Source organism: Haliotis rufescens, unplaced genomic scaffold (assembly GCF_023055435.1).
Source record: "Haliotis rufescens isolate VD_foot unplaced genomic scaffold, xgHalRufe1.0.p SCAF_2, whole genome shotgun sequence".
In the NCBI taxonomy this organism is placed as follows: Eukaryota; Metazoa; Mollusca; class Gastropoda; order Lepetellida; family Haliotidae; genus Haliotis; species Haliotis rufescens.
In genome coordinates, this window is record NW_025963890.1 from 72,066,625 (window position 1) to 72,093,817 (window position 27,193).

At 41.9% G+C, this 27,193-nt stretch overlaps 1 protein-coding gene across 5 annotated transcripts in view; it reads left to right on the forward strand.

The window, feature by feature from the left end:
* The first annotated feature begins 599 nt into the window (after positions 1 to 599).
* Positions 600 to 27,193, forward strand: part of LOC124133201 (elongation of very long chain fatty acids protein 4-like) — a 37,708-nt gene continuing 11,114 nt past the window's right edge. Inside the window, exons 1-7 of one of the 5 annotated variants that reach the window (XM_046497490.2) lie at positions 600 to 620; positions 7,569 to 7,667; positions 9,364 to 9,551; positions 10,880 to 10,960; positions 19,793 to 19,849; positions 24,928 to 25,042; positions 26,754 to 26,881. In XM_046497490.2, the coding sequence (XP_046353446.1) occupies positions 7,610 to 7,667; positions 9,364 to 9,551; positions 10,880 to 10,960; positions 19,793 to 19,849; positions 24,928 to 25,042; positions 26,754 to 26,881 (627 nt within the window). In that variant the 5' untranslated portion in view covers positions 600 to 620; positions 7,569 to 7,609. The other 4 variants (XM_046497488.2, XR_007222357.1, XM_046497487.2 and 1 more) reach the window with 4 other exon arrangements.

Sequence of the window (27,193 nt, forward strand, 5' to 3'; positions counted from 1 at the left end):
AGTTCCACGGCGGCAATTAAACAAGACCACATTATAAGAGATGAACACTGTTTTAGTAGTAATTTCCCCCCTGGACTTTTTAAACATAGAAAACAGTTTTATTTGATCATGAAAATTCAAGTTGGGGACAAGTGATACTTGCACAAATATTTGCACCCGCCCCCCTCCACCCCCCCCCCCCCCCCCTCCACCCCCCCCCCCCCCCCCCCCCCCCCCCCTCCCCTCAAAATAAGTTAACGAAGGCCTTTGGACTTGGACATCCCAAATTTCCTTTATCACATCAACATGTTAAATGGCCAAGTTCACCAAACAGAGTTTGACCAGTACAGTAATACCGCCAGACAATCTCCAATAGATAACTACCCAGATCAAACTGGGTGAAATCGGGGAAATGCTGTCATAAATAGTTATTTCACTCGAAAATCTCGGTATTTTCCTGTCAAAGTAACAGCAGATTCTGTCTATTCATGAACCACAATTATTTCTTTGCTGGTTGTCATTGAGAAAAACTCAAAGAAATAGTCACGAAGCTCTCATAAAATGCGTGTATATACTACAAGGGAGATAAATCGAAGGTAACTAATATTAACTAGAGTTGCCGTTCTTTGATGGGTGCAAAGGTGGGTACGTTATGGGTACATGCGAACGAGTGACCTTCGATCCATCTAAAATCAAAAGTATCAATGGAAATTATTCTTTCTATCTAACAGGAATAGCACGAGTATACACACAATGTAGTAGAACATGTCGGATATACTTCGATCTTCTTGTAGACAGTTAAAAGTTGTATCTTGGCAAGACAACTCCTCAAGTTTCTCGTGTGAGGCTCTGTATGGGTAGGCATTATCTGTAAATCATTTTATAAAAATGTGTGTAGTGCACTTTAAAATTCGTGCAAATTAAACTAAAACTGAATGCAGTCTTCTGACAGTTTTATGGCTGCTTATAATATAGTATTCGTATAAAATAATGACTTAGATAAGTAAATATAAAGCCACAATTAAACATTTCCCAAAGCATAAGAAATTTAAAAGCAGACCTCAATCGATTCCGACCAGGCCGAGATCTACAGACATAAACATGTGTTTATGAATGACTTACCAGGCACCTGGCCTCACAGGTAGCACCTGTCACAAACATGTAAAGGCAAGTAAATTGTTCACCTGAAAAACACGGGAATATTTACGGGACATAATTTTTGTCACTAGGCCTAATGTGTCAAATTTGGAAATGTCCTTCACATGTCTACCTTAACACTTTTTAAAAGTTTTGCTGAGCCCTGAAAGTTGTACCCTTGATCAAACAACTTTTGAGAAAGAGTCGTATGGTGTTCTTTGAAATCTTCGAAGAAAGAGAAGTGATGATCGATACTTTCAAGATTCTCTGATTGTATTGATCATCTTGAGAACAATAGCCTTATTGCAAACTAGTTTACAGCTAAAATATGAGTCTCTAGTTTTCAGCTAACAATAATAGAGTGTTGATCTCTTGCAATGTTAAACGGTCCGGATGATTGTCAGTATGTATAAAACCATGCATGGCTCTCTTACTCAATTTTGTAAGTCAAGCTTCTGATAGACAGACCTGGGGCAATCCTGAGTAAGAATACAATTCCCCAGCAACTGATGCTTGTCGTAAGATTGATTCACGGGTTCGTAGATCGGTGCTCATGACGTCAGTCACTGAAATGTTCAGACTTGATTATAGCTGGAATATTGCCTCAGCAACAAACAAACAAATTCTACTAGACCGGTCACAGATGTCGACTAGGGCTGGGACGTGTCCACATTTACACCCGGGTACCCGACCCCCTTTACCCGGCCCTACCTGGGTACCGACTGGTCTCAAGAGTTGGGTACAAACTGTCCGATTTCGAACTGTTTTACCAGAACCCTAGCAAAAACTAATTAGATACATGTATCTAATGATCAGATCATGCGTACACTGAAGTTGACTGAAGCTTCATCTTCACTCAAACTTATACAAGTCAAAGGGAATGTGTGCATCGTCAGAAAGAAATGTTAACATTTGCTCCTTGTAGTGTAACTACTGAGCTATAGTGAGTTTATGTCATTAAACAATATATCACGTGACTAACTACTAGGGCTCCAAATAAATACATTATGAGGCGAATACGATCATATCACGAATATAGGGTAAAGAATACAAATATTAATTTACGAATACAAAAACAAGTCAGCAGATGAATGAATAACAAAATAAATTCTTTGACATGGTTTGCAAATTATTAATATATTATACATTTATATACTGCACTTGTCAAGGTACTAGTATCTGCTCAAATGTGATAATGACCAGTGACCACAATATTGTCAAATTAAATAGTATAAGAGTGTTGTCTTTGAAAGAAATCTATGAATATAATATGTTCTTATGGATATTATTGGGTACAGGGTTTGTAAATACACATGACTGCATATTCATAAATATTCGATTCTAGTGGCCACGAATAACAAATTCAATTCATGAATGGATACGGTTCTATTCACCGATTACACGAGTGAATCGTAACAGCCCTACTAACTACGGGTTGGGGTAGTACTGTGGCTACCCGGGTCCATGGGTGGAGTATAAACATAACATATCTGAGGAGATTCATTGCTCCTAATGAGATACAATCGGAAGGGGATATCCTTGCATATCAAGAGATAAAAGACACTCCTTGGTATGCCATCATCATAATGTTGTTTTTACAAAAAAATTGAACCATGTTTCCACTAATATTTAACATAATAAATATATGTATTCTATTTGTATAATGTAAAATAGGTGTTCTTTCTATGTTGATGTTTGTTTGTTGTTTAACGCCCCACTCAGTAATAGTCCAGCTATATGACGGCGGTCTGTAAATAATCGAGTCTGGCCCAGACAATCCAGTGATTGACATCATGAGCATCAATCCATGAAGTTGTGATATGATAACATGCATCAACCAAGTCAGCCAGCCTGACCACCCGATCCTGTTAGTCACCTCTTAGACAAGCATAGTTGCCTTTTATGGCAAGCATGCGTTGCTGAAGTCCTATTCTACCCCGGATCTTCATTGGTCTCTTTCTTAGTAAGGCCAGGGGGCACGGGTGGCCCAGTCGTCTAAGGCGCCGCGATTCGCTGTGCAGAGTTGCATCCCTTGGACACGCCAGAAACCTGTGATTGTGGGTTCGAATCCCGGTTCGCCCTGATTATGTTTCTAGGTTTGTCAGCACCATACCCGTGCTCGTGGGTTTCACCGAAGTGGTAAACGTCAGAGACCTGCATCTCTTCGGGCTTTCCTCCCACATTAAGCTGACACGCCGCGATATGACTGGAATACTGTTAAAAGCGGCGTTAAACCCAACTCACTCACTCACTTAGTAAGGCCAGACAGACACATATGGATGCTTTATTTGATAAAGTGAAGGTCATTGTTTCTTTATAAAAAATGTGACCCACCATGAGATAAGGGACCTTAGGGGTGAAAAATCATATTTATATTTCTTTAATATGTTTTGCAACTACGGCATCTTAAGACCATAACAGTACAATTCATAAGCTTCAATTCATATACTGATGGAAATGAATAAGGAACAATGAAATATTTTGGGAAATAAGCTTTACTGTCAGTACATTTGAAATAGTGCTCATACATATTCAACACGTCAATCAAATGTTGAGATGTGTTTGTGTGCATTGTTTCCAACGTGTATTTGGTAGACAGGCAGGGAACCAACCCATGATAGCATAGCATTTTACTGTGTCTGAAACTAAGTGTTCCTTATTTATTTCCATCAGTATATTTAGTACTGAAATGCATGGTATCAAACATTTGTTTTTTCTGCAAAGTCCCATTTTCAGACTTATGACTGTTTATGTAATGGTTGCAGTTTTTAAATATAATGTCTGCTTAATTAAAAGTAGACATGTAAGCTGAAATGTTTTGAAATAGTTTTATTACATTACAAACTTACAAAAGAAAAATAGGATAATTTTGTAACTGTCCGCACACATGGCAGTTGTTGTGGAAGTGAGTGAGTGAGTATGGTTTATGCCTCTTTTGGCAATATTCCAGCAATATCATGGTAGGGACACCAGAAATGGGCTTCACACATTGTACCCATGTTGTGGAGGTCCAACGTCTCTCTTTATGACGTCATAGGCCAGTTGTATCCAAGCACCCATGAGGTCCCATTTCTCCGGGTCGGTCACAAATACCTTAGCAATACCTTTCGGTGTCACGTGAATTTCCTAATCAGCCAACCAGCATTGAGGGGTCTAAGTTCACTGTACGAGTGAGCAAAGCATTCGAACCAGCATGTGTGATCTCTGTGTTTCATGACAAGTCAACCTGGCCAAGTATGTACCGGAATGTACCGGAATGTACCTCAGTGGGCCAGGGCTAGACAGATTCCAAGGTTGTGTAATTACAGATCACGTATTTGTCAAATGTGTTATCTGTAGCATGTTAAAGGTCGCTGATTATCAGTCCAGTCAAGCTTATATAACATGATAGTGCTGTGAGCTACTCGTGAACATTTTACAACTTGACTGATAACTTCATCATTGAGGTTATCACATGCATGCGTGACTTAGAACTTATGAACTTACAACGTGTCCTGTTAGCTGAATTCTTTGTAAACTCTTATCAGTAAATGTAGGGCATAGGATAAAAATGACACTTGATGTTAAAGTACATGAACACCAAAAGGTATTTTTCTCCCACTTGATACCTTGAATTAGGCCCTAGTATTCTTGTTTCTTACAACTTTTTTCCAAAACTGAATGGGTAGGGAGGGATTTATTGTTTTGTTTAAAAAAAAGAAGATATTTTATTATTATCATCGGTTACTCAGGGTTAGAAACTAACAGTTTTTGTCCACTAGTCCTTATAATGATAACATAAAGCAAAACCTTTAAAATGGGCCAATTTCTACTACTCCTTAGGATACCTTTACTATTGGGCAGTTTGGTAAGGACTATAGGACTAGTGCCAATTTCTAACGCTGTTACTTAAGAAAAAAACAAAGAGTGGGCGACCACAAGTATGAGATATCAACATTATATACAGCCTCTTTGAGGATGTTAATAAGATGTACAAGCTTTAACAATATGTACCTGTATTTAATTAATGATGGCTCTCAGAATACAATCCGACCATGGCAATGTGAGACAAGTCCATTTCAGGTGATGCATGTGTGTGTTGCCAATAAATAAAAAGCATATTCCTATGTGCAAGGGGGCGGTGTAGGGTTCTTGGTAGGAAGTGACAACATGGTGTTGATGGCTTGGGTATATACGAGTTTGCTTTATACAGGTAGATATATATATGCAAGAAGCACTGTGTGCCAGGTCAGCACATAGTGGTAGTGGTTGTTGTCTTGGTGCCCTGGATCACCTAGCCTAACCCTAGGCTGAGGGTAAGACCTCCTCTCTCTCATTTTCATCTTACTTAGTTACATTTGGAGATTTTACGTGTGCTTTAGTGGGTTTGCCAATGAGAATATGTCTGAAAGGTGAGGCAACCGGGGGGGGGGGGGGGGGGACTTTAGGGTTGTTATTTAAGATTTTGAGAAATTTCGAAATTGAAAGCTTACCATAGGTGGGGGGACTAAGGGAGGGTGTGATTTTGTGGTTTTAGGTTTACGTTGTTTAGGTTTTTTAGATTAGTAATAGTTTAAGTTTTGTAGGTCATTATATGTGGCCTAGTAGGCCTGTTTTAATAAGGAAGGTGCCTAATGCTTTGAAGATTTGTGTATTGTTTAGCAGATTTAGAAGTGTTGCAGTCTAGTTTGGTTTTAAGCGTTGTTCTGTGGTGTTTGTAGTGCGTGCAGTGTAGTCCGTGTTCTGGTGTTTCTAGTTGATTGCATTTTGGGCATTAACCTGTTTGATGGGTTTTTTTATTCTATGCAGAAGGGAGTTTAATTCTGTGTGACCTGTTTGTAGTTTGGTCATTGCCCTGTCAATTCAAATTTTTGTTTACAGTTTGAGTGTAGGTACTTGGTTTCCCACTTTTGGGGAAGTTTTTCCCTAGCGATTCTTTTTGTCTTTTTTGGAAATTGGTAAGTTTAGGCTTACTCCTGGCTGCTTGGTCAGTGTGTTCGTTGCCAAACACTCCGACGTGGGCAGGGAGAGATCCTTAGGACTTCTATGTCTTTACCTAGTTGGCTGAGTTGGTTTGAGCATTTATGTATTTGGTGTCTTAGTTTTTTGTGTTGTTGTTTTTAATAGCTTGTAATCTACTTAGCGTGTCCATTAAAATTAGGAATTTATTTTGTTTTTTAATTTGGGGTGTGTGTAGGGCTGTTGATATCCCCATTAGTTCGGCCGTGAAGATTGATTGGTTGTTTCGGAGCCTATAGGATTTTGTTTCCTTTGTCAGTTGAGAAATATGGATGCTGAATCCTGTGTTTCGAGCCCGGGTCAGAGGACCCGTCAATGTAGATGTGGCACTAATTTGGCCATTTATCATGTTTGTATGCTAGTGTGGTGTTTTTAGCGGAGTTTTGGGTTAGTTGTCTTATTTATTCTAGAGGAGAGTGCTGTGTCTAGTTTTGGGGATTGAAGATTGGGTGTGAAGATGTTATTTGGTTTTGTGTTTTGTGTTTTGTTTTAATTCATTTTGGTCATTTCATCTTACTTACTTAAGTTAGAGATTTAACGTGCGCTTTCAGATTGTGAGCGTTGTTTCATCTCTGGACCAAGGCTTATATAGCAAAGGTCATCTGACATGGATTGAATCATAAATATAAACAACAGTAATTAATCAGTGACATAGTTGCACAGCTCATTCAGGAAGGCAGGCAGTCATTGTACAATACAATGGGGATTAACAATTGGGATTAGCAAATCGGTCCCAAATCGGTCTTAGAGTTCCTGTGTGTGTGATACCTGCAGCCAATCAGTATTTTTATAATAAAGATCCGTAAAGAAGTACATGTACGCATGGTGACAAGGATGCAATGGGTAATTCCTATTTCGTCAGGAATTTATGACAATGTCAGAATAATATTGTTTCAAAAAGAGTTTTTCTTTGTTTCTTTTCTCTTTGTTTAGGCCCAGGGTAGCAGCAAGCCAGTTTCACAACTTATCAGTACATATTAGATTTTTTTTACAAATAATAACATACTTCTCACCCACACATGCACTCTAGTAAAACAAATATACTGCATATATCACGTAGGCATAAACTGTTAAAGCTTCTATGTTACACTGCAGTGCAGGAAGACCATACAGGTGTCATACATTAAAGTCTAAAGTGTAAAACTTAATTTATGTGTAAGCTGCTTCTTATTTTCAAAGAGTTTATGATACAGCATCCAAGCTCTATAGATTTCTGCTGATTACCTGTCTTGAAAGCAGTGTCCTATTCTTTGTTGTAACATGAAAATAAGGTTTTGTATTTTGGAATTTGCATCTATGAATATATAGTTTTGCAATAAGTACAAAAAGAGTGTTTGTATGGTAGTCTAAAAGCAAGAATCAATTGAGTTCTCAGGCCAAAGCTAATATTACTCAAGCCTATTTCCACTTATATCAATCAAGTAGTATAATTCAAGTTGTTTTATCTTTTTCAGATCTTAAATTGTGATCACAGGAATTTTTATTGACGAGAGGGATGGGATCCGTTTGGCAAAACATGACAGGATACTACCAGGACAGTCTGGACAGGGGAGGTAACTCTTCATTCTATTTCAGGATCTGGAATTTGGTAACAACATTAAAGTCCGAGGTTCAATTCCCCATATGGGTATAACCTGTAAAACCAAACTCCATATATGTTGTGTATTGCAGACCTCCATTTATGTTGTGTGTTGCAGACCTCCATCCCTCTGTGTATTGCAGACCTCCATATATGTTGTGTATTGCAGACCTCCACCCCTCTGTGTATTGCAGACCTCCATATATGTTGTGTATTGCAGACCTCCACCCCTCTGTGTATTGCAGACCTCCATCCCTCTGTGTATTGCAGACCTCCATCCCTCTGTGTATTGCAGACCTCCATCCCTCTGTGTATTGCAGACCTCCATCCCTCTGTGTATTGCAGACCTCCATATATGTTGTGTATTGCTGTCCTCCTTATATGTTGTGTATTGCAGACCTCCTTCCCTCTGTGTATTGCAGACCTCCATATATGTTGTGTATTGCAGACCTCCATCCCTCTGTGTATTGCAGACCTCCATATATGTTGTGTATTGCTGTCCTCCTTATATGTTGTGTATTGCAGACCTCCATCCCTCTGTGTATTGCAGACCTCCATATATGTTGTGTATTGCAGACCTCCATCCCTCTGTGTATTGCAGACCTCCATATATGTTGTGTATTGCTGTCCTCCTTATATGTTGTGTATTGCAGACCTCCATCCCTCTGTGTATTGCAGACCTCCATATATGTTGTGTATTGCAGACCTCCACCCCTCTGTGTATTGCAGACCTCCATATATGTTGTGTATTGCAGACCTCCACCCCTCTGTGTATTGCAGACCTCCATCCCTCTGTGTATTGCAGACCTCCATCCCTCTGTGTATTGCAGACCTCCATCCCTCTGTGTATTGCAGACCTCCATCCCTCTGTGTATTGCAGACCTCCATATATGTTGTGTATTGCTGTCCTCCTTATATGTTGTGTATTGCAGACCTCCTTCCCTCTGTGTATTGCAGACCTCCTTATATGTTGTGTATTGCTGTCCTCCTTATATGTTGTGTATTGCAGACCTCCATCCCTCTGTGTATTGCTGTCCTCCTTATATGTTGTGTATTGCAGACCTCCATCCCTCTGTGTATTGCAGACCTCCATATATGTTGTGTATTGCAGACCTCCATCCCTCTGTGTATTGCAGACCTCCATATATGTTGTGTATTGCTGTCCTCCTTATATGTTGTGTATTGCAGACCTCCATCCCTCTGTGTATTGCAGACCTCCATCCCTCTGTGTATTGCAGACCTCCATATATGTTGTGTATTGCAGACCTCCATCCCTCTGTGTATTGCAGACCTCCATATATGTTGTGTATTGCAGACCTCCATCCCTCTGTGTATTGCAGACCTCCAGCCCTCTGTGTATTGCAGACCTCCATATATGTTGTGTATTGCAGACCTCCATCCCTCTGTGTATTGCAGACCTCCATATATGTTGTGTATTGCAGACCTCCACCCCTCTGTGTATTGCAGACCTCCATCCCTCTGTGTATTGCAGACCTCCAGCCCTCTGGGGATTGCAGACCTCCATTTATGTTGTGTATTGCAGACCTCCATCCATCTGTGTATTGCAGACCTCCATATATGTTGTGTATTGCAGACCTCCATCCCTCTGTGTATTGCAGACCTCCATTTATGTTGTGTATTGCAGACCTCCATCCATCTGTGTATTGCAGATCCTCGTGTGTCCGGCTGGCTGTTGATGGACTCCCCTGTCCCGAGTGTTGTGATCTTCTTGCTGTACCTGTTGGTGGTATGGCTGGGCCCACGCATCATGGCTGGCCGGAAGCCTGTCAACTTGAAGCTCGTTCTCATCCCCTACAACTTTGGTCTCGTGGCTCTGTCCTGCTACATGTTCTGTGAGGTTAGTGGTTACTAGTGTGACAACATCGAAAAGAATGATGGAATGATGAAGCTTGAAACCAATTTCAGTTCAGATCACAGATTCTTTGCTTGACCTTCCATTTAAGCCTTGCTTTGACCCTCTCTTTCAATCCTTGCTTGATGTATTGGAGAAAACACTTTCCCTCGGTTTTGGTAGACGGAGCATGCCCTGGGGAGAGGGAAAAACCAAGGGGCCGAAGCCCCCGCGGTTTTTCCCGACCCCCAGGGCATGCTCTGTCTACCAAAACCGAGGGAAAGTGTTTTTCCATGCTTATACAAGCATTGTAAACCGAAAAAAGAAACTTGTTTCGAACATACTTTCCATGAACCTTAGGAAACGCTCATAAAATATCTGTTGCTGGCGTACAGATCTTGAAAAGGACATTCTAAAACCAGTGAGTCTTATCAACACCTCTGTAGCCTCGTGGTACACTCACTGGGCTACAGATATGAAGGTTGCGAGTTCGATCCTCGGGAATATAAAGAAAACATTTGTCATTTGATTTTACATTTCATTACATGTTACAATCTGAACGGAAGTTATATTAATAAAATACCAAGGACATTATATAAAATCGCTGGGATATTATATAAAATCCAAGGGACAATACAACGTCCCTGTTTATGAGATTAACCCGACTGGAAAGTAAAACTTCACAATAGGTTTTAATGCCTATAGAAAGAAGTCTCTTACTTAATAGCGATCCCAGTGAATAGGTTTATCTCTCTTCAGGCCTTTCTTGATGTTAGACTGGGCATTGATTGATGTTTGACACAGGCCTTGCTTGATGTTTGACACAGGCCTTGCTTGATGTTTGACACAGACCTTGCTTGATGTTTGACACAGGCCTTGCTTGATGTTTGACACAGGCCTTGCTTGATGTTTGACACAGGTCTTGCCTGGGCAACAATAAAAATGATCAATCAGAATCACATGAGCTGTGGTGTCCTTTAAATAACTACTGCACACAAAGGACGTTTTTCTGATTTATAAATTTTTCATCAAGTCAACAGTGACATTTGAGACAGATGTAGATGACTAATCAAAGTTGAAATATCCAGTCACATCGTTTCTACCCACCTCATTAGGAGCCATTCAGACAGTTCACCTGCCTGCAGTCAACTTTGACAATGATTATTTAAGTCTGGCTCTTAAGCTGAATAACAATGTCCATTCTTGATTTGATTAATGTATATATATTTAAAAGGAAATTGATTTTTTCCAGCATTTATTATATAATTGCATCACCTGATGTTTGAAGATCAATTTGTTTCAAAGAAATGCCATGTTCATATTTTCTTTTTCAGTTTGTGGTCACATCTACTCTTTCCCACTACAGCTTCCTGTGTCAACCAGTCGACTATTCCGACAGCCCTTTAGCACTACGGGTAAGTCTACAGCTTCCTGTGTCAACCAGTCGACTACTCCGACAGCCCCTTAGCACTACGGGTAAGTCTACAGCTTCCTGTGTCAACCAGTCGACTACTCCGACAGCCCTTTAGCACTACGGGTAAGTCTACAGCTTCCTGTGTCAACCAGTCGACTACTCCGACAGCCCTTTAGCACTACGGGTAAGTCTACAGCTTCCTGTGTCAACCAGTCGACTACTCCGACAGCCCCTTAGCACTACGGGTAAGTCTACAGCTTCCTGTGTCAACCAGTAGACTACTCCGACAGCCCTTAGCACTACGGGTAAGTCTACAGCTTCCTGTGTCAACCAGTAGACTACTCCGACAGCCCCTTAGCACTATGGGTAAGTCTACAGCTTCCTGTGTCAACCAGTCGACTACTCCGACAGCCCTTTAGCACTGCGGGTAAGTCTACAGCTTCCTGTGTCAACCAGTCGACTACTCCGACAGCCCCTTAGCACTACGGGTAAGTCTACAGCTTCCTGTGTCAACCAGTCGAAAACTCCGACAGCCCCTTAGCACTACGGGTTAGTCTACAGCTTCCTGTGTCAACCAGTCGACTACTCCGACAGCCCCTTAGCACTACGGGTAAGTCTACAGCTTCCTGTGTCAACCAGTCGACTACTCCGACAGCCCTTTAGCACTACGGGTAAGTCTACAGCTTCCTGTGTCAACCAGTCGACTACTCCGACAGCCCCTTAGCACTACGGGTAAGTCTACAGCTTCCTGTGTCAACCAGTCGACTACTCCGACAGCCCTTTAGCACTACAGGTAAGTCTACAGCTTCCTGTGTCAACCAGTCGACTACTCCGACAGCCCTTTAGCACTACGGGTAAGTCTACAGCTTCCTGTGTCAACCAGTCGACTACTCCGACAGCCCCTTAGCACTACGGGTAAGTCTACAGCTTCCTGTGTCAACCAGTAGACTACTCCGACAGCCCTTAGCACTACGGGTAAGTCTACAGCTTCCTGTGTCAACCAGTAGACTACTCCGACAGCCCCTTAGCACTATGGGTAAGTCTACAGCTTCCTGTGTCAACCAGTCGACTACTCCGACAGCCCTTTAGCACTACGGGTAAGTCTACAGCTTCCTGTGTCAACCAGTCGACTACTCCGACAGCCCCTTAGCACTACGGGTAAGTCTACAGCTTCCTGTGTCAACCAGTCGACTACTCCGACAGCCCCTTAGCACTACGGGTTAGTCTACAGCTTCCTGTGTCAACCAGTCGACTACTCCGACAGCCCTTTAGCACTGCGGGTAAGTCTACAGCTTCCTGTGTCAACCAGTCGACTACTCCGACAGCCCCTTAGCACTACGGGTAAGTCTACAGCTTCCTGTGTCAACCAGTAGACTACTCCGACAGCCCTTAGCACTACGGGTAAGTCTACAGCTTCCTGTGTCAACCAGTAGACTACTCCGACAGCCCCTTAGCACTATGGGTAAGTCTACAGCTTCCTGTGTCAACCAGTCGACTACTCCGACAGCCCTTTAGCACTACGGGTAAGTCTACAGCTTCCTGTGTCAACCAGTCGACTACTCCGACAGCCCCTTAGCACTACGGGTAAGTCTACAGCTTCCTGTGTCAACCAGTCGAAAACTCCGACAGCCCCTTAGCACTACGGGTTAGTCTACAGCTTCCTGTGTCAACCAGTCGACTACTCCGACAGCCCCTTAGCACTACCGGTAAGTCTACAGCTTCCTGTGTCAACCAGTCGACTACTCCGACAGCCCTTTAGCACTACGGGTAAGTCTACAGCTTCCTGTGTCAACCAGTCGACTACTCCGACAGCCCCTTAGCACTACGGGTAAGTCTACAGCTTCCTGTGTCAACCAGTCGACTACTCCGACAGCCCTTTAGCACTACGGGTAAGTCTACAGCTTCCTGTGTCAACCAGTCGACTACTCCGACAGCCCTTTAGCACTACGGGTAAGTCTACAGCTTCCTGTGTCAACCAGTCGACTACTCCGACAGCCCCTTAGCACTACGGGTAAGTCTACAGCTTCCTGTGTCAACCAGTAGACTACTCCGACAGCCCTTAGCACTACGGGTAAGTCTACAGCTTCCTGTGTCAACCAGTAGACTACTCCGACAGCCCCTTAGCACTATGGGTAAGTCTACAGCTTCCTGTGTCAACCAGTCGACTACTCCGACAGCCCTTTAGCACTACGGGTAAGTCTACAGCTTCCTGTGTCAACCAGTCGACTACTCCGACAGCCCCTTAGCACTACGGGTAAGTCTACAGCTTCCTGTGTCAACCAGTCGAAAACTCCGACAGCCCCTTAGCACTACGGGTTAGTCTACAGCTTCCTGTGTCAACCAGTAGACTACTCCGACAGCCCTTTAGCACTACGGGTAAGTCTACAGCTTCCTGTGTCAACAAGTAGACTACTCCGACAGCCCTTTAGCACTACGGGTAAGTCTACAGCTTCCTGTGTCAACCAGTCGACTACTCCGACAGCCCTTTAGCACTACGGGTAAGTCTACAGCTTCCTGTGTCAACCAGTCGACTACTCCGACAGCCCCTTAGCACTACGGGTAAGTCTACAGCTTCCTGTGTCAACCAGTCGACTACTCCGACAGCCCTTTAGCACTACGGGTAAGTCTACAGCTTCCTGTGTCAACCAGTCGACTACTCCGACAGCCCTTTAGCACTACGGGTAAGTCTACAGCTTCCTGTGTCAACCAGTAGACTACTCCGATAGTTCCTTAGCCCTATGGGTAAGTCTACAGCTTCCTGTGTCAACCAGTCGACTACTCCGACAGTCCCTTAGCCCTATGGGTAAGTCTACAGCTTCCTGTGTCAACCAGTCGACTACTCCGACAGTCCCTTAGCCCAATGGATAAGTCCACAGCTTTCTGTGTCAACCAGTTGACTACCCTGACAGCCCCTTAGCACTACGGGTAAGTCTCTATCTACCTGTGTCAACCCATTGACTACTCTGACAGTCTCTTTTCCCCATTGGTAAGTCTCTATCTACCTGTGTCAACCAGTCGACTACTCCGACGGTCTCTTATCCCTATGGGTAAGTCCACAGCTTCCTGTGTCAACCAGTCGACTACTCTGACAGTCTTTTATCCCTATGGGTAAGTCTCTATCTACCTGTGTCATCAAGTCGACTACTCTGACAGTCTCTTTTCCCCATTGGTAAGTCTCTATCTACCTGTGTCAACCGGTCGACTACTCCGACAGTCTCTTTTCCCCATTGGTAAGTCTCTATCTACCTGTGTCAACCAGTCGACTACTCCGACGGTCTCTTATCCCTATGGGTAAGTCTACAGCTTCCTGTGTCAACCAGTTGACTACTCCGATGGTCTCTTATCCCTATGGGTAAGTCTCTATCTACCTGTGTCATCAAGTCGACTACTCTGACAGTCTCTTTTCCCCATTGGTAAGTCTCTATCTACCTGTGTCAACCGGTCGACTGCTCTGACGGTCTCTTATCCCTATGGGTAAGTCCACAGCTACCAGTGTCAACCAGTCGACTACTCCGACGGTCTCTTATCCCTATGGGTAAGTCCACAGCTACCAGTGTCAACCAGTCGACTACTCCGACAGTCTCTTATCCCTATGGGTAAGTCCACAGCTACCAGTGTCAACCAGTCAACTACTCCAACAGTCTCTTATCCCTTTTGGTAAGTCCACAGCTACCAGTGTCAACCAGTCGACTACTCCGACGGTCTCTTATCCCTATGGGTAAGTCCACAGCTACCAGTGTCAACCAGTCGACTACTCCATCAGTCTCTTATCCCTATGGGTAAGTAGTCTCTATCTACCTGTGTCAACCAGTCGACTACTCCGACAGTCTCTTAACCCCATTGGTAAGTCCACAGCTACCTGTGTCTACCCGTCAACTACTCCGACAGTCACTTATCCCTATGGGTAAGTCTCTATCTACCTGTGTCAACCCGTCAACTACTCCGACAGTCACTTATCCCTATGGGTAAGTCTCTATCTACCTGTGTCAACCCGTCAACTACTCCGACAGTCACTTATCCCTATGGGTAAGTCTCTATCTACCTGTGTCAACCAGTCAACTACTCCGACAGTCACTTATCCCTATGGATAAGTCTCTATCTACCTGTGTCAACCCGTCAACTACTCCAACAGTCACTTATCCCTATGGGTAAGTCTCTATCTACCTGTGTCAACCCGTCAACTACTCCGACAGTCACTTATCCCTATGGGTAAGTCTCTATCTACCTGTGTCAACCAGTCGACTACTCCGACAGTCACTTATCCGTATGGGTAAGTCTCTATCTACCTGTGTCAACCAGTCAACTACTCCGACGGTGTCTTATCCCCATAGGTAAGTCCACAGCTACCTGTGTCAACCAGTCGACTACTCCGACGGTGTCTTTTCCCCATAGGTAAGTCCACAGCTACCTGTGTCAACCTGTCAACTACTCCGACAGTCACTTACCCCAATGGGTAAGTCTCTATCTACCTGTGTCAACCAGTCGACTACTCCGACGGTGTCTTATCCCCATAGGTAAGTCCACAGCTACCTGTGTCAACCCGTCAATTACTCCGACAGTCACTTATCCCTATGGGTAAGTCTCTATCTACCTGTGTCAACCAGTCGACTACTCCGACGGTGTCTTATCCCCATAGGTAAGTCTCTTTCTACCTGTGTCAACCAGTCGAAAACTCCGACGGTCTCTTATCCCTATGGGTAAGTCCCTTTACCTGTGTCAACCGGTCGACTACTCCGACAGTCTCTTATCCCTATTGGTAATTCAACAGCTACCTGTGAACCAGTCGACTACTCTGACAGTCTCTTATCCCCATGGGTAAGTCTTTTTCTACCTGTGTCAACCAGTCGACTACTCCGACAGTCCCTTATCCCCTTTTCATGATGGCATGGGCAGAAAAGACATGCATGTTACTATCGTTCAGTTCAAGGCAAGATTTCTTTCTCTTTATGCTTTATTGATTTTCTTGATTTTCTTGGCAAGTATGCCAGGTTGAGGGAGACAATATTAATCAAATATTAAAATGTTTGCTTGGGGCTAAGTTATGAAGGTAAGCTTAATATTCTAAAGTCAGGATAGTTCTTTGAAAATGCAGGTAATCTGCCACCTGGTTATATTTCTGCAGATAATTTTTAGAAGCTCATGTTAAGAAGAAAATTGCTTTTACTTTTGGAAAATTTAATGCAGGCGTATTCATAAAAATGAGAAACAAATTAGTGGTATGAAGTGATTTTGTAAATTGCAAGTAGTAATACTGATTAATAATTCCTGAATCATTTTCCTAAAACTTTATGGAAACTGAAATGTGAGGGATGCAATGATGATTTAGACTTAAACCGATGATTGAGTTGTTCTTGGCTGAGCTGTGTCCTGTTCCATAAAGTGAGTTTTGTGCTAAGATCATCGAAACTCTTACTTTAATATATACTTACGGCTGTTGTAGAGCTGAGATCATTACATGGAAAGTCCAAGGGCCCTCGTTCCATAAAGTCATCTTAGTGCTACGGTGATTGTTGCTGATACTTTTATATATACTTATGGCAGTCATGGCACTAAGATCATTATGTGGAAAGAGGTCCCAGCATGACAAATGTCATAAGTCAATGTTAAAGAAAGGGAATTAGGACAATCTTAGTGCTAAGACTTCTTTTCGGCAAGGGGCATCGTACTGTGTGTTCGTGCAAGGCCGTGATGGAATTAGGACCATCTTAGTGCTAAGACTTCTTTGTGGAAAGGGGCATTGTACTGTGTCTTCATGCAAGGCAGTGAAAGGGGGTCCCAGCATGACGAATGTTATAAGTCAGTGTAAAAGAATCAGTGTAAAAGAGTGGGAGTTAGGACCATCTTAGCACTAAGACCTCTTTCTGGAAAGGGTCATCGTACTGTGTGTTCATGCAAGGCAGTGGAAGGGGATCCCAGCATGACGAATGTCATAAGTCAGTGTAAAAGAATGAGAGTTAGGACCATCATATCGCTAAGACCCTTTCTGTAAAGGGTGCTGAGAGTTCATGCAAGGCAGTGAGGCCTGTGAATGGGTTTCAATAACTGTTTTTGTTTCTGCATCGTATGACCTGATGTCTGATGTATTGATGGGAACACATAACGAAGCATCCAAAATATCAGTGATTTGTTGGCCAGATTAATCTGGATGTTCCATCCATAATAGGCTATTCCCCCCCAAAAAGGGTGAATAACCTACTTCAGAAAATAACTGCTTTCCCTAGTACCACACCCACTCTGTTTAACGAAGCAAACAATGTTAGCTGATACAATGCTGTGATGTTTGTCGCAGTTTCAATCAGAATTGATTCTCCTCCATGTACGTTTGATCAGCGCGATACTGGTGTATAATCACATCATCAGTGTCACCTGACCTGACACTGTTGTCACAGCGCCACCTAGGAAGAGTTCCGATGCTTGGCGATTATGACAATTACCCAGCCGCTTTCATCTTGTTTGCCAAACTAACCTTATATTTTGTGACCAAACATTCATTATAAGGATTAATGTGGTTCGAGCTAACCATGGAATAGCTGTTTTGTGAGATATTCATGATGCATGTTCTGTTTTAATGTGTATTTGCAACCTTTATGTGGAACACTCTTGTAGCCAGTTCTATTCCATACTAATCACATCATTAGCTCTTTGGCTATTAGATCTGGGCTTGATATAATTGCTTTTGTGATGTACAACCGAAATAACAGTCGTTTCATCGTGTTGATGCTTCTACAGACAGCATGATACCATGAACCAAGTCTGATCATGGTCGTGAATTGATGATGATGTGGTATTTATATCTTGCGGCATAGTTTCAAGCATGAAGACGTTTATCTATACTTGAGACATGTTTATGAAGCTATTGATTGGTTCGTCTCAGATCATGTTAGGCGGTGGAATCATGGCGCCATGGTTGCCATACAATCTTTCTGATTGTAATCAGGAACTTTGGTAGAGTCTTATTGTTTGGGGACATTTTTATGATTTATATACTATTTGCTCTTTGTACATTAAATTGACATGAGAGGGAAAATGAAAAAGATAGAGTAAATTGGATGTTTTTCCTTTAAAAAAGTGGTCCTCAGATTGTTCGATTAAGAACAAAGTAGACCTCGTAATATGTGTTCTTTTTTGTAATTTATTTGCACATTAAATTTTATTTTTTAATTTAATCATGAACACGTCTCAAAGCAGCATTTTTTTACCATTATGAACCTGAAGTAGAACAATTATGAAAAAAGTATTAAGTGTAGCAAATATTAGCACTCTTTGATCACACATACATTTTTATCATTAACAACTTAAAAAATCATTTCATCAGGTTATTTGGGGCAATGGGATAAGGTAGTTGTAATAGTTTTGTATTGTTTGGCTCTTGTTTCCCTTTCAAGTTGGTGGGGTAGGTTAAAGTGTTGGCTTGTCAGGGCTCTTGTTTCCTGATGGTGGGGTAGGACAGTGGTTAAAGTGTTGGCTTGTCAGGGCTCTTGTTTCCCAATGGTGGGGTAGGACAGTGGTTAAAGTGTTGGCTTGTCAGGGCTCTTGTTTCCTGATGGTGGGGTAGGACAGTGGTTAAAGTGTTGGCTTGTCAGGGCTCTTGTTTCCCAATGGTGGGGTAGGACAGTGGTTAAAGTGTTTGCTTGTTAGGGCTCTTGTTTCCCTGTTCTTGGGTAGGACAGTGGTTAAAGTGTTGGCTTGTCAGGGCTCTTGTTTCCTTGTGTTGGGGTAGGGCAGTGGTTAAAGTGTTGGCTTGTCAGGGCTCTTGTTTCCCTGTGTTGGGGTAGGACAGTGGTTAAAGTGTTGGCTTGTCAGGGCTCTTGTTTCCTGATGGTGGGGTAGGACAGTGGTTAAAGTGTTGGCTTGTCAGGGCTCTTGTTTCCTGATGGTGGGGTAGGGCAGTGGTTAAAGTGTTGGCTTGTCAGGGCTCTTGTTTCCTTGTGTTGGGGTAGGACAGTGGTTAAAGTGTTGGCTTTTTAGGGCTCTTGTTTCCTTGTGTTGGGGTAGGGCAGTGGTTAAAGTGTTGGCTTGTCAGGGCTCTTGTTTCCTTGTGTTGGGGTAGGGCAGTGGTTAAAGTGTTGGCTTGTTAGGGCTCTTGTTTCCTTGTGTTGGGGTAGGGCAGTGGTTAAAGTGTTGGCTTGTTAGGGCTCTTGTTTCCTTGTGTTGGGGTAGGGCAGTGGTTAAAGTGTTGGCTTGTCAGGGCTCTTGTTTCCTTGTGTTGGGGTAGGGCAGTGGTTAAAGTGTTGGCTTGTCAGGGCTCTTGTTTCCTTGTGTTGGGGTAGGGCAGTGGTTAAAGTGTTGGCTTGTCAGGGCTCTTGTTTCCTTGTGTTGGGGTAGGGCAGTGGTTAAAGTGTTGGCTTGTCAGGGCTCTTGTTTCCTTGTGCTGGGGTAGGGCAGTGGTTAAAGTGTTGGCTTGTCAGGGCTCTTGTTTCCTTGTATTGGGGTAGGACAGTGGTTAAAGTGTTGGCTTGTCAGGGCTCTTGTTTCCTTGTGTTGGGGTAGGGCAGTGGCTTGTCACTGATTATTGATGTTGGTGTTCAGATGTCTGTATACTATTTCCCTGAAGACTGATGTTGGTGTTTTAAATGTTGATATACTGTTTACCTGAAGACCGATTTTGATGCTTCAGATGTATACTGTTTACCTGTATACTGTTGTAGATGTTTCAAATGTTTATATCCTGTTTACCTGAAGACTGATGTTGGTGGTTCGGAAATCTGTATACTGTTTACCTGAAGACTGATGTAGATGGTTCGGAAATCTGTATACTGTTTACCTGAAGACTGATGTTGGTGTTTCAAATGTTGATATACTGTTTTCCTGAACACTGATTTTGATGTTTCAGATGGCACAAGTCTGCTGGTGGTTCTTTTTCTCCAAAATCATCGAACTTCTAGACACGGTATGTGGGTTATCATGGACCATATGTACCGTGAATACTACTCAACATTTGATGGGGAAACATTCAACATGCAGTTATAACATGACATGTTCCAGGTGTGGTGTTGGTTGACTACCGGGTTTACTTGCACCAACTGCATTAGCAACCATTAACAGAACCTTATATCTTTAAATCTTTTTAAAATTAGATGGTTTTCTCCGATATGATTCCTCTGTGCGTGATGTACCGTGTGTTTCATTCACAGATTATTTAGTTTCTGAGCCTGATTTCTTTTGTTTAAGAGACGTCTAAATTGCTCTAGAGTTTTATCCTTTGGGCACGCAAAAAACTTATGATTGTGGGTTTGATTCCAGTTCTCCCCTGTATTTATAGTGAGGGGCGGTCGGGTAGCCTAGTGGTCAAAGCATTCGCTCGTCACGCTGAAGACCCGGGTTCCCGACGTGGGTACAATGTGTGAAGCCCATTTCTGGTGCTCCCTGCCATGATATTGCTGGACTATTGCTAAAAGTGGGTTAAAACCATACTCACTCACTCCTGTATTTCTAGTGTAGTCAAATCTTCATGAGCGATATCGTATCTGAGTGAAAGGTTTGATTGTAATGAGATTGTGCATAATCTTTTAAGACATATTGGTAATTAGATATCAGAACTAGAACTTTATTAAGGCTCCAAACATTCTTATCCTACTTTGGCCAAATTAATTTAAGAATTGTGAACTAAAAAAATCTTATTAGCGTAATAACAAATATCATTTTAAGTGATTATTCTAATTATTTGACCATAGGGGATCTATTTTCGAAAACAGAGTACTCCCATGTTCAAATGTCAAGTCATAAATAAATGTAGGCAGGAAGCTCATCTGTTACATTAGATTGAAATCTAACGCCGTTATAGGTTTGATATCCTATCATCCGTACTTCGTGTGGAGTCGAAAGAAGTTCCAGAGTTTAATTTCTGCCTCTTTGAGGAATACCGATGAATGTTTAGATATCTTTTATATGGTATTTTCTTGAGTATAGTGTGCATTTTTAAAAATAACACTACAGCTGTGTAGAAGGGGGTGTGCATTATGCACACCATAATGAGTTTTGATGGTTTGTCCATAATAATATTTGAAATAATATTTGCTAAAAAAATGACCTCCGAACTATGTAAATGTCATGACAGTCTACCATGATTTTTGTAGAAGTGTTGAAATGTTCAAAGTTATGTTATTACCAAAATTCATGAGCAATTACAAAGTGTAAAACAATTCAAACTTTTTTATTGATATTTTATACTTTTTTCATAAAACAATTAAACTTACCGGAACTATTGTTTCCACAACTTCCCCAGCAAGTCAAAGATGTTACCAGCCAAATGATTGTGCATGTAGCGTGAAAAGCCTTTGTTTGTTTGTTTGTTTGTTGTTTAATGCTGCACTCAAATATTCCAGCTACCGGTATATGACGGCAATCTGTAAATAATCAATTATGATATTTATGACAATTTTATAATCGATAATTACTGATGGAATTATCTACCTATGTTAAGTATCTAGTACCAGGCTAGATCATTAAGTATAAATCATGGCCTGCCTTCACTTGTGCTCCTTTATACAATACATAGTAAATTGGATATCTTCATATTTTCTCTTTGCTACTCGGTATATATTATCATTATTGCATTGGAACCCCCATGAATAGGGACCATGTGCTTTGTTGTTGTTTACGACGCTCTCAGCATTATTCCAGCTATATGATGGCTGTAGATAATGAAGTCTGGACCTGACAATCCACTGATTGATATCATGATCATCGATCCACGCAATTGGCATACAAAGACATGCATCAACCATGCAAGTCCCCAAGCCTGATCACCCGATCCTTTTTGTTGCCTCTTACGACCTGCATGGTTTGCTGAAGACCTAGCTATCCTTACCCGAATCTTCATTGGTCAGCAGGAAAAACATGTGTAAACCAATCAAAATGGTCCTACTTAGTTTACAGAGTCTATGTGTTGGATCATTTCATACATAGCTTGGGGGCTCTTATTTGGTTGTGGAAATTATACACTTATCTTGATAATATTATATTAATGATTTTGAAATTAACATCCACCACCAAATATATTCAAATATTACATTATTTTCAACTCTGCTACACTTGTATTGTCAAATTGTATATATCTTCTTATATGAAGGTGTTGAGTCATGAGGTCAAGGTCATTATGCAGGTAATTGTAGGACATCATTATGTATCATATCATTACATCATGTCTTTATTTTAAGGCACTGTTACATCTACAAGCATGAAACTGTTTTATAATTGCATGCATCTTTACAGTGCTTAACTTCAAGTTTGTGGCGGGGTGGTCGGGTAGCCTAGTGGTTAAAGCGTTCGCTTGTCACGCCGAAGACCCGGGTTCGATTCCCGACATGGGTACAATGTGTGAAGCCCATTTCTGGTGTCCCCCTCTGTGATATTGCTGGAATATTGCTAAAAGCGGCGTAAAACCATACTCACTCAAGTTTTTGGCGTGTTTGTCAAAGGTCAAGGTCATATTTGAAGTTATTGTTAAACATTGTTGTATCATTCATTGTCAAATTAATTTTGCACTTTTACTTGGACAGAAAGCCAGGTATTTGTTGTGTTGAGTCAGCACCGTGTGCATTAGTACATCCACCTGGTCCTATAAGGTGTTCTTGATCAAGTCACTGTAATAAGAAACCAACCCCCCAACACCCACCACCCCACCTCCACCCACCACCACCAGTCAACATAGGTCCCCTCCAACCTATGCTCATCGTAAGAGGCACTAAGTGGATCAGGTGGTCAGACTTGGATGTTTTGGTTGAATGCATGTCTTCGCAACCTGACGCATCGATTGTTGCTAACAATATCAATCACTGTATTGTCTGGTCCAGATTTAATTATTGGCAGACCGCCGTCCTAGAGCATGGCTGATGCTGAGTGTGGTGTTATACAACACAAAAACACTCATTACAGTAAGTCTTTGTTGAGTGAAGGCCATTTGGCATCTGAGGGGCCTAGATTATGTTGTGAAAAGGTGTCTGGGAAGTATTATATGGCCTCAGACAATGAAGCCTTAGAATTGTGTCTGGTTCGCATGACTCGTAATCAGTTTACCTTACTTTTCAGGGAATCAGTACACGCTGATAATAAAGCCCTGTAGCTTCGGCTGCTGAGACGTAGACACTGCTAGCTGTGATTATGTGACAGCCGAATTCTCAGAACAGAGACATTGTCTTTTCATAATTAGTGGAGATTGATATACATCATTAAGTTTCACAAACAAAGCAGTGTTTATATGACTTGGATAGAAATAATGCAAAATCCAAATGCCCCATTAACTCAAAATTGAAGACAAAGACAAAATTTATTAAAATTATACAAGAGCCATTTGTCTGTATGAAATTGATATTTATAAATTAATTGAAAAAAATTTTTTTACAGGACTTTCACAAACTCGAATACATTTTTTAAATTTCATGTTGGATTTCATGTTTTTAGTATCGTAAGTCTTTTACAAATCTAACTTCTAGTTCTTTGTCCCACAAGTGCTGTCTAGATTCCATCTGTTTGGCCTGGTATTGACAGAGATCTGTAAAAGTCAGAGTCTTGTTTGGACAGATTCCACTGTTGTGCTATTAAGACATCTTCCCGAGGCAAGGTTGTTAACTGACTCTAATATTCCAGTTTCCACCTTTGCTGAAATACGCTGGAATTATGGAGTTATATTTTGGCTGGACTAACGAGTCTGTGGATAGTCCAATCAAAATTGCATAACAAAATCAATTTACAGTTCATAAATTGCTGTGCAGATTTCGGTCGATTGCAGGATTTGCAAAACATGTGTACCGTCAAGTTAGCGTCAACAGATATTTTTTATAATCATTTCATGTTTTTTATCAAATTGCTCACATATTTTGATGCACTTCGCGAAGTAAGACCTGTGTTATTACAATATAGATCTTGATTATCAATCAGATCGTCTTCACTCGGTTCCCCAATTTGAAGCAAATGCAAGTGATATGAGTGGAATCTGATTGGTCAGTAGGAGGGACATAAAGGACATAACTTGTAATAGCCACTGGTGGCGCTACCATTGAGATTCTGAAATTCCAGCGTAGTTTGGCAATGGTGGAAACTGGGCTGATGTATGAAGATGGTTATTTATTATATTTAATCTCTGCAGTGTTTTTAAAAAGTGTAACTGCCTGTATCTGATTGTCTCTGTTGCAACAACTCATTATAAAGTATGATAAATGCAGAAAAAACTTTCCATGATCATAAGAAACCTCTGCTAAAAGCAGAGGCCATTGTATGATTCTGACAAGATGATTAGCATAGAATCGCTATCAAGTAGTGACGATGCCAGGAGTTCGTGAAAAGGTGAGCGTATCCTGCCCCCACGTGGCAACCGTCACAAACACATGCAAAGGCAAGTTAATTGTTCACCTGAAACAAAACATAATTATGGTACATGATGGAATATGGAACTGGATCAGACAATGTTTGTCACTGATGAATCAAATTTCAAAATGTCATTGATATGTTTACCACGAAACGTTTTGAAGGCCGTGGTTGAGCAAGAGCAAGAGTTGTATGATGCTCTTTGAAATCTTCAAGGAAAGAGCGTTGTCAGTTGTACCTCAAAAGTTCTGAAATGTAGACATCAAAGGCTGGAGCTGCTGGAATATTGCTCGACATGAAGAGAAAGTTGACTGTTGGAAAGTTACAATCATCCCTCTTGTCATAACAGACTTATGGATAGTTGTTTGTCACTCTGAATCAATTATTGTATCTAATTATTGACCAGATGAGTGGTGTCAATGGTCTCTATATCAGATAATCCACTAAAGCTGGAGTTAAACTTCTTGGCCAAATTCCTTGGTTAAATTTTGCCAATCCAAGCAGTAATGCTGACTTGTATGCATAAACAAACAGATCAGCACGATGGGATGCACATTTAGTGCCCATGGAGGTGCCTCCTTGCCCAAATGCACTATGCCTAACTTTAGCCTACAGCTAGACTACAGTCAACAAATTCTTGACAGAAGACGTTTTGTGTTGAAGGTGTTCTTCATATTACGTAAGAAGAATGATCAGGTGACCTTCCTCCACGTCTACCATCACTGCACCATGATCGCCAACTGGTGGCTCGGGGTCAAGTACGTCGCCGGCGGCCAGTGTGAGTTGTGACCATCCAATCACTGACACCATGTTCAGTTTGGGACTGACCATTGAACATGGTGTGGGTGTGGGTGTGGGTGTGGGTGTGGGTGTGGGTGTGGGTGTGTGGGTGTGGTTGTGGTTGTGGTTAGGTGTTGTGGGTGTGGGTAGGTGTTGGGGGTGTGGGTGTGTGTGTGGTTGTGGTTAGGTGTTGTGGGTGTGGGTGTGGGTAGGTGTTGGGGGTGTGGGCGTGTGGGAGTGGGTGTGGGTGTGGTTGTGGTTAGGTGTTGTGGGTGTGGGTGTGGGTAGGTGTTGGGGGTGTGGGTAGGTGTTGGGGGTTGGTGTGGGTGTGGGTAGGTGTTGGGTGGGGTGGGTGTGGGTAGGTGTTGGGTGTGGGTGTGGGTGTGGGTAGGTGTTGGGGGTGTGGGTGTGGGTAGGTGTTGTGGATGTGGGTAGGTGTTGTGGGTGTGGGTATGTGTTGGGGTTGGGGGTGCATGGGCTTGTGATCTCAGTTTTTGATTCCATAAATTGTCGAATGCTTATTGTTTAAAATTGACAGGAGACAACACTTGACTTGTTCAAATATGGATGTTGCTCAGACACAAATGTATGCCGCAATCTTGCCCAATATCAGTGCAGATACCTTCAAAATAATAATGTTATCGGTGGGTTATTTGCACACACATATAAACTATAATTGCATTCTCAGTCACAAATTACACATCTCCCAAGATGCTCGAAATACTACAGATATGTAGACATCAGCTGTTATCATCAAAGGGGAAAGGGAGCCAGTGTGAGAGGTTTGGGGTTTATCTAGGATTCCAGACAGGTGCCCCTTGCCAGGCTATTGGGGAAAAATAGTGATAGTGTTAAAATTTAAATAAAAAACAAAAAAATTATTTTTGTAAATTCTGAGGATTATGAATCTTTTTAATTCAAATTGCCAATTTTTACTGTCATTTACTGAAGACATGGGGCCGAATATCTGCCTCTAAGCAGGTCTAGATAAATCCCCAGATTTTATTATACTGACCTAAAAGGGCGGGGTATATAGTTATACCAAGGAATTCCGTCCGTCTGACATTTTTTTGTGTGACCAAAACTTGATAACTACTTTGTGGATTCTTTTCCAATTGGGGGGTACAGTTTCTATATCGATAGGAGAGGTGCAGTGAGAAGTTGTTTTCAATATTTTGTTTTTCTGGAAAAATACAGCTATTTTTCATTTTTTACTTGGATTTATTTTACTGAAACATTTGTGGAACAGTTTTCATACAAATAGAACTGGTGCAGTGCAAAGTAATTTTGGTATGTGTATTTTCTGAAAAAAATATGATTTTTGTCATGTTTTGAACTTACTTTTTTACTTCAACATTTGTTCGACCTATTACTTAAAAACTACTTCATGGATTCTTTTCAATTCTGGGTACAGTTTCTTACCAATAGGATAGGTGCAGTGCAAAGTTTGGTTTCGATAAGTGGATTTTCTGAGGAGACATTGCTTGTCTAATGTTTTGAACTTGGAAATAATGTTCAGAGTTGAAGTTGGGGGTATTGGTGAGTTCTGCTCACTTTTTTGTCTTATTATGATCCTATTTATAACAAGATGATCATGTTCTAATCACAGTTGCTAACTCAAGGCGGAATATTCCACAATCAGTTCACTGCGTTTGTACAATGTACTCTGGTGTCTATATAGTGCTGACTCCATGTCCCTCCACTTGCAGCCTTCTTCGTGGCGATGCTCAACTCGGGTGTGCATATAGCCATGTACCTGTACTACGCGCTGTCCTGCCTGGGCCCGCACATGCAGAAGTACCTGTGGTGGAAGAAGTACCTCACTCGCCTTCAGCTGGTAGGTACTCACAGGGAGGAAGCCTGTACCTTCCATGCTGACATTGCAATCTTATTCCAATCTGATCCTATACCATATATCTCTGCATGAAGGTGACTATAGTAGGTCAAAGTGACTATAGTAGGTCGAAGGTCACCATCGTAGGTCGAAGTGACTATAGTAGGTCGAATGTGACTATAGTAGGTCAAAGGTCACTATAGTAGGTCGAATATGACTATAGTAGGTCGAAGGTCACTATCGTAGGTCAAATGTGACTATAGTAGGTCAATGGTCACTATCGTAGGTTGAAGGTCACTATAGTAGGTCGAAGGT